This window comes from Pteronotus mesoamericanus, unplaced genomic scaffold (assembly GCF_021234165.1).
Source record: "Pteronotus mesoamericanus isolate MK-2021 breed Mesoamerican mustached bat unplaced genomic scaffold, CSHL_Meso_final contig_90, whole genome shotgun sequence".
NCBI classification, from domain to species: Eukaryota; Metazoa; Chordata; class Mammalia; order Chiroptera; family Mormoopidae; genus Pteronotus; species Pteronotus mesoamericanus.
In genome coordinates this window covers 20,292,067-20,306,674 of record NW_026555277.1, presented here as the reverse complement: position 1 = coordinate 20,306,674, position 14,608 = coordinate 20,292,067, and the positions used below count along the sequence as shown (strand labels likewise).

The 14,608-nt window shown below is 38.1% G+C and overlaps 1 protein-coding gene across 36 annotated transcripts in view; it reads left to right on the top strand.

Moving 5' to 3' along the window:
* Positions 1–14,415, top strand: part of ABI2 (abl interactor 2) — a 108,417-nt gene extending 94,002 nt beyond the window's left edge. For 29 of the 36 annotated variants that reach the window (XM_054585798.1, XM_054585789.1, XM_054585797.1 and 26 more), the window contains 2 exons: positions 1,422–1,595; positions 9,545–14,415. In XM_054585798.1, coding sequence (XP_054441773.1) covers positions 1,422–1,595; positions 9,545–9,720 — 350 coding nt within the window. In that variant the 3' untranslated portion in view covers positions 9,721–14,415. The remainder of the gene's footprint in view (positions 1–1,421; positions 1,596–9,544) is intronic. The other 7 variants (XM_054585816.1, XM_054585815.1, XM_054585813.1 and 4 more) reach the window with 1 other exon arrangement.
* The last annotated feature ends 193 nt before the right edge of the window (positions 14,416–14,608 follow it).

Sequence of the window (14,608 nt, the reverse complement as noted above, 5' to 3'; positions counted from 1 at the left end):
ATAAGTACAGAGTAGCACAGCAGATGGGAAGAATACTGGACTAGGGCAGAGTATGAAGTTGATATGGCTAATCCTCACCAGGCAATAGCAGTCTTCTAAAACCCATTTGATTTAACCAGTAGGTTTAGATAAAAGTTGAAAATAAACAGATTGCTCAGAGAATTTCATGGAAACAGTACTGGTACCTCATAAATAAGAATTTGTGCTCTTTAGCCCTGGCTGGTGTGGTTCAGTGGATTGAGTGCTGGCCTGTGAAACAAAATGTCACAGATTTTGATTCCTGGTCAGGGCACATACCTGGGTTCTGGGCCAGGTCCCCAGCTGGGTCTGCGAGAGGCAACCAGTTAGTGTATCTCTCACACATCGATGTTTCTCTCCCTCTCTTTCTCCCTCCCTTCTCATCTCTCTAAAATAAATAAAGTTCTTAAAAAAAATTGTGCTGTTCATTAAAATTGGACAACTGATAAATGTAGCTATTTTTTTATTTTTAAAAATTTATTTGTTGGTTGTTTTAGAGAGGGGAGAAGAAGAGAAATACCCATTTAGTTGTTCTACTTATTTATACATTCATTGGTTGATTTTTGTATGTGCCCTGACCAGGGATTGACCCCTCATCCTTAGTGAATCGGGATGATGCTTTAGCCAACTGAGCTACCAGCTCAGGGTTCATCTTTCTCTATTCAGTTTATTTTGTTGAGCTGTGCTTAAGTATGTACCAAGCATTTAAAAAGCTTTGAGTTCCTGGTTTGTAGATAGTATTTTAAACATTACTGTGTTGATACTTGAGCTGTGGAAGCAGATCTCATTAAAGAGACATTTAAAATATTTTAAATAATAGAAATGTAGAAATTCTGCATCATAAATTAGTCTGAATTAGTTGAAATTCTCTATATAAAAAAACCAAACCAAAACAAAGCTACCCAAATTTGTTTGTGATTTCTGCCCTGTTAATTTGCCTAAGATGCTAATTTTTAAAATTCATTGAGAAGGTAGATTTTAAAATTTGACTATTCACTGGACTCATTCTAACTTTCTATAAATAAAATATAGTCATAAATATCCAAATTATTATTCCTGATAACCACTCATTTTTGGATATCATGTAAAACCAAACTATATTGTATTGATCTCTTTGAAAAAGAGGATTATTTATTAGCATAAACAATTTTCAGAGGCTCAGTTAATAATTATTTTAGCTAAACTCTATGCAGTATCCAAAAAATACTAACTCTATTGGGAGGAGAAAGTCATGCTTTGAGGTTGGGAACATTATAGTTGGTGGGGGAATTCTCTTGCCCACTCATTTTTTGAGAGATTATTATTTTCAAATCCAGGTTTATGGTTCATGAACATAGAAGCTTCGATAGCAAATATTGAACTTTGCATTAGGTGTAGTTTGTTATCAGCTTGTACGTTCTTAGTTTCAGATGCACCACCGCCGCCGCCACCTGCAGAAGAACCAGTCTTTGATGAATCCCCCCCTCCACCACCTCCCCCAGAAGATTACGAAGAGGAGGAGGCCGCAGTGGTTGAGTATAGTGATCCTTATGCTGAAGAGGACCCACCGTGGGCTCCAAGGTCTTATTTGGAGAAAGGTAAGTTTCAGAGGGATATTGGGAGGGATGGGAAGAAATCTGTATATAGAAATGAAATGTACTGGCGCTAAAGAGAACCTTGTTTACTTATTTTGTTACTGGTAAGTAAAATTTTGCTTTTATTTCATGTCCTTATTTCATTTACAAGTTTTATGGTTTTGAAAGCCATGCTAGTAAAATTCTGTATTTTATTTTTTATTGATGTTTGTGTATTGTTCCTGTTGAACATACTTTTTATGAATGGTTTTTGTAAGAAAAAAATAAAAAAAGTGAGGGTTTTTCTGGAATGCCTCAGGAAGAGGATGGTTTTTCCAAATTATTTGTTATTCCTACCTCCATGGTTTATGAAGCATTCTTTTGTGGCATTTTATATCAGATATTTTAGTTTAAGAATCTCCATGTAACACTTCCTTCCAAAGAATAGTGGTTTTTTAGTTTCTTTACAAAGTAGTTTTGGGCATTTCTTTTATTGAAAAATTTCTCTGAATATATTATCTAACCATGATGTGGCTATTTTGTGGCACAAGTTTCCAAATCTTATCTGTACTAATCAGCTCAGAAAAAAAAAAGTGTTCTGTCTCGAAGGAAGTTTTCTGTTAAGGAAATTAAAGCTGCTCACTAGGTCTCAAAACTGGTCCCACATTTTAAATCAAATGGGGAACTTAAGTAATCTGATTTATCCCCTTTCCTAAAACAGGAATCCAGAAAGAAATAAAAAAAAATAATGGTTTTGAGATGTTGGACAACAGGTAGTGGTAGACGATGACCCCAGAGAGAAGGAATTCAAAGTGAGCCGTTGATTGTCCTCGCTTGCTACCCGGGGGCAGTTTCCAGGCCGTAGTGCAAGGGAGTGGAAGCCAAACAGAGAAACAGCCTGGGGGGTTCCCTGCATAGAGAAGGCAGAGATGAGAATTTTTGAGGCCACAGAGGAGAGGTAGCCACGCTAAGTCAGGGGAAAGAGCTCTGAGATCTGCAGAAGGGTGCCTTTGAATCTTTGAGTACTGATTTGTATGAGTGTGTGAAGAAACTACCTGATACTGGAGAAGGAAAACCAGAAAGGAATAGGCAGAAAAGTTACTGGAAACGACGAAGGCCTGGAATTAGTTCATGTTCCCAAACCTGTCTCAGTAGAAGAGGCCTCAAATGTGTGTCCTGGGGCAAAATAGCCCCAGACTAAAGTTTGCCCTGGACTGCCCTTACAAATACTTAAATGCAAACCTCAAACCTCGAAAGCATCCAACTGATTGCAAGTAACCTAACTGAGCTCCAGGACAGAATTCAATACTGTTCAACAAAATTCAGTGCACCAAAAAGTCAGAATCACAGTGTCCAACAGCCAATCAAAAATTACAAGGCATGTAAAAAAGCAGGAAAATATAACTCATAATTAAGAAGAAATCAGTCAACAGAAACAGACCCAGAAATGACCATGATGATGGAATGACCCAGACAGGGGTGTTACATAGCTAGTATAAATGCCCCACAGGTTCAAGAAGGTAAAGGAGAACATGCACACCAGAGAGAACTGGAATGCATATTATTTTAAAAAAGAAAAAACTCACATTGAATTTCTGGAGATGAAAAATACAGTGTCTGAGGTGACAGTTTGTAAGGAAAGATCGGCAACTTTGACGATATGATAGTAGAAACTGCAAAATGAAACATGGAGAAAAAAACAAAAACTAAAAACAGAAAAACAGATATGTGGGATAATATCAAAGTCTTTTTTTGCAGAAGATGTGATATGTAGAAAATCTTAAGGAATCTACAAAATGCTGGTAGAACTAAAAACTGAACTTAGCAGGGTTGCAGGCCACAAGGTCAATGTACAAAATTAATTGCATTTTTTACATACTAGCAGCAAATAATTGGAGATAGAAATTTTTAAAACAGTAACTTTTGTAGTAACAAAATATTAAGTATTTAGGGATAAATTTAATGAAATATATGAATGAACTGCATGATGAAAACTAAAACATTAAGAGAAATTAATAAAGGCCTTAAATTGAGAAGTAAGTTCTACTCTGATCATTATTATTAAGAGACCTGTTTTCCCCAAATTCATCTATAAATTGAATGCAATCCCAATAAAAATTCCAAAAGTCAGTCTTACAGAAACTGACAAGAGTTTTCTAGTAGTTATATGGAAATACAAAAGACTTAGTATAGTCAGAACTAAGTATAGTCATAACTGATTTTGAAAAGAAGTCTGCTGTTGGAGGATTTAAACTTCCTGATTTCAGAGTTCTAGTGGAAAGCTACAGTATTCAAGACAATGTGGTACTGGTATAAGTGTAGGAATAGAAATCAGTGGCATAGAACATAGAATACAGAAATATGATTCATACAAGTTGTTTGATAAAGTTGCCAAGGTAATTCAATGAGGAAGGATAGTGTTTTCAACAAATAAAGTTGGGACAACTATATTCATATGTAAAACATGAACTTCCATCCTTTCCTCACCATACACATAATTTTTAATGTATTTTGGCTCTGGATGTAAAACGTAACACTATAAAAATGTAGGAGAAAAAGCTAATGTCCTGGGGTTGGGGAAAAAAATCTTGTAGAGGACACAGAAAAAACATGAAGCTTAAAAGAAAAAAAAATTGATAAATTGAGTTATTAATTAAACTTCTCACGTATTTGCAAAGTAATTCACTAAGGTGACAAACAATTTGTAGGATGACAAGATTTGAACCCATTTTACCAAACAGATACATGGATTGCAAATAAGCACATGAAAAGATACTGAATATTATTAGTCATTAGGGAAATGCAAATTAAAGCCACTGTACACCAAACTCAGTAGCACTACCCACTCTCTAGAATGGCTGCAATTAAAAACATTGATAACAGCAAGTGTTGGAGAAAGTGTGGTGAAACTGGAACTCCTCTTACACATTTCTGGTAAGAATGCAACATGTTTCAGCCACTTTGGAAAAACAGTTGGCAGTTTCTTTCCAAGTTAGACATACAACTACCAGCTGATCTGGCAGTTCTTCCCGTGGTGTTTACTTAAGAGGAATGAGGATGTATGTTCACACAGACTTCAATGCCAATAGCTGCTTTACTCAGAATAGCCAAAACCTGGAAACACAGATTTTTTCAACTATCCATCTACTCAGTGAAATACTGTTCAGCGGTGAAAAGGAACCAAATTACTGTTATAAGCAACAATGTGGAACCTGACACAGAAGACTCATACTTTATGACTCTGTTGAAATGGAATCTGGATGGGTGGTTTTCAGGGACCAGTACTGGTGGGTAAAGGAATTTACATAGGGGCATGAGGACATTTGGGGTGATGGCATGTTGTATGTGATCATTGTGGTAGTCATTATACATTTATCATGTAGGCAGGCGCATACATTTGTCAGAACTCGTTGAACTCAACACTTAAATGCTTGTGTTTTGTGTCTAAATTATACCTCACTAAAGCTGTATTTAAGGGAGGGAAAGGAGCCCAAGGTACTATACTAGAATGTGGCCTTGGGCATTGACTTGTTTTACAAACTCCTTAGCTGATTTTAACACTATCCTAGACAAAGTGATAACAGTTCTCAGCTGTGCAAAACTAGCTCAGTTATTCCCTAAGAGAAAAGCACAGTAAGTTTTGTTTTCTAAAAATTGATTCTTCACTTGAACATGATATAAAAATATGGAGAGATTTGTAAGAGGAAAGTAAGTTTGTTTTCAGTTTAAGTAACTCTTTAAAGTTTAAAAGAATAAGCCTAAATTGTTCCCTAAGATGTTTTTCAATGTGTGGTTTATTTCTGTGAAGTTTGTCTTTCAAAACATGAAAACCAGATAAGCTCTCCCTTACTCTTTCTGGCAAAATAGAAACATAACCAACTATGTTCAGCTTATGATTGTGTTTTTTGTTTGCATGTGTGTGTAAACGTAAAGGCTGTTGCCTAATGACTCATTTTGCTATCTTAGACCTTATGACTTGGTTCTTTATTTTATTTTATTTATTTTTAGAGAAAGGGGAGGGAGAAAGAGAGGGACAGAAACGTCAGTGTGCGAGACATACATGGATCTGTTGCCTCTTGCACGCCCCCAACTGGGGACCTGGTGCTGAAACCCAGGCATGTGTCGTGACTGAGAATTGAAATGGCGAACCTTTGGTTTGCAGGCCGGCGCTCAACCCACTGAGCCACTCCAGCCAGGGCTGACTTTAGGGCTTGGTTCTTAATCCTGCCTGCACATCAGAGTTACCTAGAGAGTGTTTAATGTGTCTGTACCTCCAAGCCTAGTAAATCAGAATCTGTGAATATGGGATTGCATCAGAATTTTTAAGAGTTCCCCAGATAATGCCAAGGTTTAGAACTACTGCCATAGGAGAAGGTTTATCTTAACCATTGATTACTGCCCACACTAGCCAAGAAAAGATAATGTTATATAAGTATCTTGATGTAACTTAGGTAGAATACATATTTTCATGTGTTCATGATGTGCCTGGCATAATAGAAGACTTATTACATGTGTAAGACAGTTATTTTTCCCATTTTACAAATGAGCAAATGAGGTTCAAAATAATTTTTTGGTTTTTGTTTTTTAAAAGATTTCACCTATTTATTAGAGAGAGGGGAAGGAAGGGAGAAAGAGAGGGATAGAAATGTGTGGTTGCCTCTTGCGCCCCACGACTGGGGACCCGGCCTGCAACTCAGGCATATGCCCTGGCTGAGAATCTAACCAGTGTCCAACCCACTGAGCCACACCCGCCAGGGCAAAAATAATTTGTTACAGAATGTAACAGAAAATGTTAGTGTTAAAGAAGAGACAGTATATAATAATAGTTATTAATGATAATGAGAGAAGCTAATTTATATGGACTGTTTACCATATACAAGGCCCTGGACTGTGTATTGTCTGTGCATTGCCTCATTTCATAGAACAGTGCTTTGAGATGTTAGCACTATTACGTTGAGTAAAAAGTTGTTTAGGAAAGTTACGTCCTGTGAACTAATGACTGGTAGAGCTGTGATTTGAACTAGGCAACCTAACTCCAGAGCCCAAATTATTAACCACTGTCTGAAGCTGGAGTGCTGGCAGACGTGGGATTGACTGCGTCTTGGCCACACAGTTTACTAGTGTTAAGTTCTTCTATCAAGCCATCTGTTCTTGCGTTCTTTCAGCTCAGTGACATTATCTTCTTGGTAGAAATATCAACAATGTATGGTAGTATATCAGATAACACAGTTAACACAGTTCTGTCCTCACAAGACTATGATAGTCTGTCTTGTTCATCTTTGTATTTCTAAAAATTGACATGAATGCTCCATTAATGATTGTCAAAAAAAAAAAAAAAAGGAAGAAAAAAAAAGAATAGTTGCATTAATTCTATCTGGGGATTCCAGAAAGCTTTGCAGAGGACATGGCATTTGTGATGTGCCTTGAGTGATGTGTGGAGTTTCTCAGGCAGAGAAGAGAGCTAGTAAGGGCCATTCCAGCGGGGGGCTTCCTCTGAATGAAGGGGCCTTTTGGGGCCCAGTGAGGGGCGCCATCTGCAAGCAGACCCTGGTGGGTGGGGCAGCGGCGGAGTTGCTGTAGGGAGAGTCGCTGGGGTGTGAGTGTTGGAAGTTGTAATTAGTGATGGTCGGCCTTGAATACCATGCTGAGATATTTTGATCTTTTTCCTTTTTTAAAAATCTGATGGTAGAAAATTGTGGCAGATTTTAAAGCAGGTCAGTGATAAGTTCTTATGTACTTACATTCTAACTTTTCAAAAGTTACCTGATAATAGTGTATAGTACATTAGAAAGGGAAATAGGAGTTGGGAAGACAGGTTGGACACCTTTCTGAGGAAGAGATGACGGGCCTCAGCCAAGGCGGCTGAAAACCAAACCTTGTTCGTTCCTGGGCAGGTGCAAATGGGAGTGGTTTTCACGTGGCACCGTCACTCAGTTCTTTTAACTCCTTCAGAGTTACTTGCCAAAAGTCAAATAATGTTGTCTTTAAAAATGTTTTATGGTATCTCCATTAAAGGCTCCATTTTTGTTAAAAGCAATAGAATGGAGCCACCTAACTTGCAAAATACCACATCAATATTTTGAATTGTGTCTTTGGCTCCCAGAGGTGACTTGTATTTTAGGACAGGGCACCACTGTACTTTTGTCAAGTAGGAGAATGATAAACAGGAAAGGAGAACTTTTATGACCGATGCCTGACCAAAGGTATCATCTCAAGCAGATCAGTTTTTGGAAGCAGTATTTACAAAATTTGAGACTCTAGGAGTCGTCTCCCCCAAATTACCTGTCACTCATACTGCATGGAAAATCTTCCAATCCCCCAGTGGTAGGTGTATATTCCAGTTTAAAGACCGCGGCACTGGCTTGGGAGAGTGCGTGATGGTGGGGAAGTGCTGGATTGGAGGGCTCCGCGGGTAGAATAACAGAACTTGGGGATATTCCCTTGTGAACCACTTTGCAATGGGTTTGTGTTTCTGTAAGCATCGAGAATGTTAACTAAAAAAGATGCTAAAAAATACTAGGTTGACTATAAATAGTAAATACCTTGTTTTCTTTTACATTTATAGTTGAACTTGTATGTCATTGAGTTATATATTTATGTTTAGGGGTTTGGTTGTATATTTTGAGAAATACACATTACACTCTTCCTAGGCTCCTCTGAAGTATTAACAGGTTGCTATAACAGTAATATTTAGTTTAATAAAGCCATTTAATTTTACTAACGCAGACCAGAAACACTAACTGGGGCAAGTTGCACTGTATCAAGAAATTCCTACTGTAGTTTCTGTTTCATATTTATATGAGAATTAATGTGCTGCTGCTGCATGAGAAACTAACAAAGTCAGAATATGCTTCAGAATGATGGATAGTTGGAGATTGCTATGGAGTGAAATTCTGAATGATAAAAAAAAATACGTAAGCTCTTTTTATAAAAAAAAGATAAATTTTCAAGTGGATTTGAGCAAGTTACAGACTATCCCAAGTTAGCTAAACTGTTAAGGTAGGTGTACTTAGGAACCAGAGATTGTTCTAGGTATCTTTGAAAGGCCCCAGTACCAAATTATTTAAGCAAAAAAAATCTCAGGAGAGCTTATAGGCATCTTGGTTTTCATAACACTTTTAGTCTGTTATGGAGATATGTTAAATTGGTAGCGTAATACAGCATGTGTTTCGAAAGACTGTACAGTGGACTCCCCTCATTTGCACATAAAACCCGTGGGAATTCAGTCCCGGCTGGTGTGGCTCAGTGGGTTGAGCGCTGCCCTCAGAACCAAAAGGTCACCAGTTTGATTCCCTGTCAAGGCACAAGCCTGGGTTGTGGGCCAGGTCTGCAGATGGGGGCATGGGAGAGGCAACTCATTGATGTTTCTCTCTCCCCCACCTTCCGCTCTCTTTAAAAAAGTAAATAAATTTTTTTTTTTTTTTTTTTTAAGGAAAGAATACTTAAAAAAAGAAAAACAACTTGTGGGAATTCAACTACTGTCCTACGCAGGGACTAGGCGTGGGCTCCAGAAAGCAGGGAGACATAGATCTGCTTGCCATTCTTTAGTCCTTCTCATTTTCTCACTTGCTTCTCATAGTGTATCTCAATGCACTAGTATAATTCTAATGTAAAGACGTGTGTTCTTACACAGTATAATGCTTCAATGCAAGCTCAATTGAACAAGTCATCTTTTCCAGTTCTGGGATTGTCTCTCTCTCTCTCTTCAGTGAGGTATTTTCCCATAGGCTGTTGAAGGGTAATTTGATTGTAACTTTTTTGCCATATATATTGTTTGGAACCTAACCTCCCTTAGAGGATAGAATCTTGTTATAGAGGAGTGGGTATTAGGGGGGGAAAGGTTTTTTCAGTCTGTGTTTAGAAAGTCACTGTGTTCAAACTGCTACAGAAGTTGGGAAAGGATGGATATTCATTTGGTTGTGTCTTTGCAGGAATGTTATTCTTTTTCACATCCTATTTTTTTTCCCCTCTAGTTGTGGCAATTTATGATTATACAAAAGACAAGGAAGATGAGCTGTCTTTTCAGGAGGGAGCCATTATTTATGTCATCAAGAAGAACGACGACGGTTGGTATGAGGGAGTTATGAATGGAGTGACTGGGCTCTTTCCTGGGAACTATGTGGAGTCCATCATGCATTATTCTGAATAAAGCTCGGCAGGGCTGTTTCCCTCCCAGGAATAGTCAGGACTTCCCAGATTATCACAAGGCCCTGGGATTCCCCTCCAGTGAAGTGAATGAAGGATACAAATGATAAAAACTACTTATGTGGTTTTCTTTTTTTTTCAGTTTATCCCCCAGTATTAAAACAAAAAAGCAAACTGAGTGTGAACAAATGGATTTTTCTGTCATCATTTGTACTATGCTGAGCTGTCTAGATTGAAATAAAGTGACCAGTTCTGAATATGTGGATGGTATAACAGCAAAACTATATAAAACAAATCAGGTTAAGACTGATTCAGAACAAAAATCTGGGATCCTTCTCAGGAATACTGTACACCTGTGGGATTTCTCCTCCTGCAGAATCCGGCATTGCATTGGATGTCCTTCAGTGCCTGTGCTAAAAGGGTTAGCCTGGTGGCTACTGCGTCCCCCATACTCTTCCACTTTTATGAAGAGGGAACCAATATTTGAATACCATACTTAACCATTTTTAGTTGTTTCAGATGGCTCATTTCCTCTTTAACACTGTAAATTCTGCATTCTCTCAGAACCTGGGTGCACCAGAGTTAATGCTGAACTGATTTGCATCCCTCCATGTTTCTCAGTTTGTAGATTATGATGAAATGAGTCTCCAAACATTCTGAGGGTGGTTGAATGCCAGTTTGATGTTAATGTGCTGCTGCTGCATGAGACTGCATTGCCGCTAATGGCCAGTGCACCCGGATGAGTGAAGCTTGGAAGCCTGGTTTATGTGCTGAAGTAGGCGTGCGAAGCTAGACATGAAGGTTAAGATTCTGGAGAGGTTGAACTGTAGAAATGTGCTGCCCAGTGGGCATCCTAAGACCTCGCCTGAGGCACTGGTTTGAGTAGGATTTTGGAAGTCAGACCAACTATTTCTTTACTTTCACTATTTAGAAAAACATTGTTTTTGGGAAAATAGTTATTTTCAAGTTTCTTTATAGTCACTGGGTATAAAAGGCTTGCTACTGTAATCTTGGAATGTTATTAATGGCCAGTGTTAGCTGCTGCTGAGTTGTTTACTCACTTAACTCTAGAAAAAGGTACTTTCCTGATTTTGTGGTTGGCTTTGGAAGTAGCTTCCCTTGCTAAGAATTTGAACCTTCTTTCTCAGACTAAGACTAGTGGGATAAGGCCAAATACTTATCCAATTACGTAGATTAAAAACTGATAGAACTTTGAAAGAAGCAGTACTTTTTAATTTGCCCCATTATAGCTTCAAGTTCAGTGGAGATGGTAATTCTGATGGCTTTAATCATTTCTATGATCAGTATAAGAATTACTGAAAAAAATCCAGGAGGACTTTCTTTGCTGCTCAGCAGGTGAATACTTGGCGATGAACTAGCTCATGATCAGGCCCAGCACTGTCCCAGTGACTTGGCCTGAAGAGAGCTTTGCCAAGTGACTTTCCTCTTCTGGGTCAAAGGGGAGAGGCAATAGCTGCCCATACAGTTGACCTTCCACACCACAGGTCTGAAATGCACAGGTCCATGTACACAGGATTTGTTTATCAATACACAGTCCCTCCATACTCCTGGGTTTTGCATCTGCAGATTAAACCAGGTACAATTAAAAACAGTATTTTCAATTTGCAGTTGGAAACCCACAAATGTGGAGGACCAACTGTGTGCGTTTTTATGCCATTTTGTATAAGGGACTTCAGCATCCAAGGATTTTGATTATCTGTGGGGGGAGGGGAGGTGTTGGTTCTGGACCAGTCCCCCGTGGATATAGAGGACTGACTATAGTTAAGTTTGGGAGAGTTAAGTTATAGGTGAATTTTCAGTTGCACAGGTCTCAGTGCCCCTAACTCCTGTGTTGTTCAAGGGTCAACTGTAAATCAGATGCAGGCCTTGAACATGAGATAGTGTAGAGGAACTTGAAAATGAACATGTGCAGTAGTGTGAGGGAATTCAGATGGTGTAGGCAGAAGTTAATATTCCACTTGTGTATGTGGGCACAAAACATCACCATTTATTTGAGACCCAGATACAGAGCTTCCTTATCAAGACTTTGTTGTTAAGTTACAGCCCCTACCCCGCCCCCAACACACACATACAAGTCAGTTATTTTGCCTTTAGCTCTCTTCAACCCTTCCCCTTTGCTTTTGTACTTTTGTTGCGTCATCTCCACATCCATTATTCCGTTTTCCTTTAAAGTAATGGCCCTGAGTGTCCTCAGCTTTCAGCCTCTTTATGGACCTAATCTAGCCCATACTAGGATAGGTTAAATAATTCTTATTGTTGGAGTAAAGAGGAAAATTTTTAAAATTAGATGTTCCAATTATTTATTTAAATACCTTTTGCTTAGAGAGCTTAGTGGATTTAATAAGGCAGAGGGTATTTTGAAATCCAGCACATGGTTCCACAGCTCACACCGACAAGCAGACAACTGTACAGCAGGAGTTGGTGGTGGTCCGCCTGCCTAGTGGACCCACTGGGTTGGGGAGTGTGGAAGACACTGGTGAAGTCCTTCATACTGAAAACCTGCAGCAGGGGATCCATGGGTCAGCTCATTTTTTCCCCTATTATTTAGTACTAATGTGTGATTTTTTTTTTTTCTTAAATACATGTTGGATTTTCCACATACTTTAAAATTTTTGTAGTTTTGAATTCTATATATTGTCTTGGAAGGATACTCTGAAATGATGGGCCAAGCCTACAATAATTGGAGACTTTTAATGTATGTAATTATTTCATAGATTGCATGCTACTAATAGTCTGTGAGGGTAGTATTTCTTGTTTTAGTGTAAGTTTCCCCATTTATCTTTTTAAAAATCAGATGAAACGGTGGGCAGTAGGAATTCCAAATGAATGTAGAAATCTTACATGCTACATAATATTGTAGTGAAGATGATGCAAGTCTAAAATGTGCTGACCAATAAGCAACCATATTGTCAAGATAGAGAATCTAATGGGAGAGGGAATTTTTTCCTTCTGAAATGTCTTTTTGACACTCCCTATTTCCTTAAAAAAAAAAAAGTGACTTAAGAGTTCTTTTTTTTTTTTTTTTGGTATTATTGTTTGAAAGGCCATGGTGGTATGAATGAAAATATATTTGTTGTCATTGACCTTATGGCCAAGGCAGTAACTCTCAAACAGTGTCCACATGTCAAACTCTAGACCTGAGAGACCCAGCCTGCTGTGCTGAAAAGCTAACTTTTTTTGCTCAGTATTTTCCATCTTTTGGCTGTTGGCTTTCTATCTCCCTCAGGGGCACCTTAGGGTGGGCAACCGTCTGCTACTTTCATGTTCCTCGAACTCACTGGGTGAGATGTTTTATCCCTCCTTTCCCCCTCCCGCGTCTGTTTATTACACAACTATATTTTCAGTGATTTCTGTAATGTAGCTGCTCCTTGGCAGTCTTAGGTTGATTGAAAATGATTTACTTGAGTTTTCTGTTTGAGAGGCATCAAAGTGATGGTAGTTTGCTTTTATCCTTGTGTTCATTTTCTTGTAGTAGGTGACCTTTCTGCATTAGGAACTGTTCATTTTTATTATCATTTCTGCTCAGTGGAGAGCAAGGCCACCTTTCCTGTTGAAAAGAATTTGATGGAGGAAATGATAGGTGACTGCCAAGTCTCTGAAAGAATGGGGATCTGAATCACTTCCCAGCTGCTTTGGCCAGAACTCTTGAGTTGTGTTACGGTGGTGATTTCCCTCACATGATTTACTTAGAATCATAGAATTTTATTGCTAGATGAGATTTCAATTTCACTTTACTGATGAGGTTAGATGTTTTATTTTAGGTAACAGCTAATAAATAATGGTAAAGCTCACAACTTCGTGCCTCTTGGTACTTTCTACAACTGTCTTAATTAAATGTGCTGTATGTTTCTTTAAAAATTGAGTTCTACTTGATGTCTTCAGGAAGATACTTGAAAAGATATGCTTGCTATGTTTTGATAAATACCACCAGAGTATTCAAACTTGTTTAAAGGAGTATACTAAGTGCAACCTGAATTAGGGAAATCTTCATTTTAACCATTCCAAAACTACACTCAATGCAAATGTTCTTTTCCATTAGGTGTATGTAACAAAAACATCTTTTCAGCACTGGTAGGAGCACAGCAAACGGCCTTATTTAAAGAGAGCCTTATAAAGCAGTTCTTTTATTACATAGGGGCATTGTGCTTACTACCATATGTTTACTTTATGCTGATCTTTGTTCCTATTTCTTGTTGGGAATCATAATTCTTTAAAAAAAAAAAAACCCCAACCCTGACAAATGAAATGACAGAACCTAACTTGTATAAAAAAAAAAAAAATCCTTGCTAATTATCTTGTTTAAAAAAAAAACACCCAAAAAGTCAAAAACCAAAAAGCTTATTTTCACATTAAAATGGAAACATCTTTTGCAACCTCAGAAGTCTATGAAAAAGCAATTTTTATCATAGTTTGTGTCCATGCATCTTTCTCCTTAACAAAGTGGTTTACAGAGAACGTAAATGTTATCTGGCCAGTTGTACTTTTAGCTCCCAGGTGGGAGGATTGGGGTTCTGAGCAAAAACCGTGCAAGAAAATGCGAGGGAGCAGTCTATTGCCAGTAATGTTTCTTGTGTGTGCCATTAAACCACCTCCATGAGTCGGGGAGAATTCACTTTTTAGTTTTGAAATTGTACTTGGAATTGTTGCTGTGTACTAAGACCTTGACCTAAATAAAATCCCACGAAGTGTTTCTAAGTGTCTTGTGAATATATTTATGTAAGTAACTTCTTTTCTCTCTAAGGTAGTAAGTTTAAACGTGGAAGAGAATCTTTCCCTGTTGCTGTAAACTAGGCAGCTCCTTTTTATTGTCTTAAAAATTTCAAACATTTAAAATGTTGAGCCTTAAGACAATTTTCATGTCTGTGAAATTT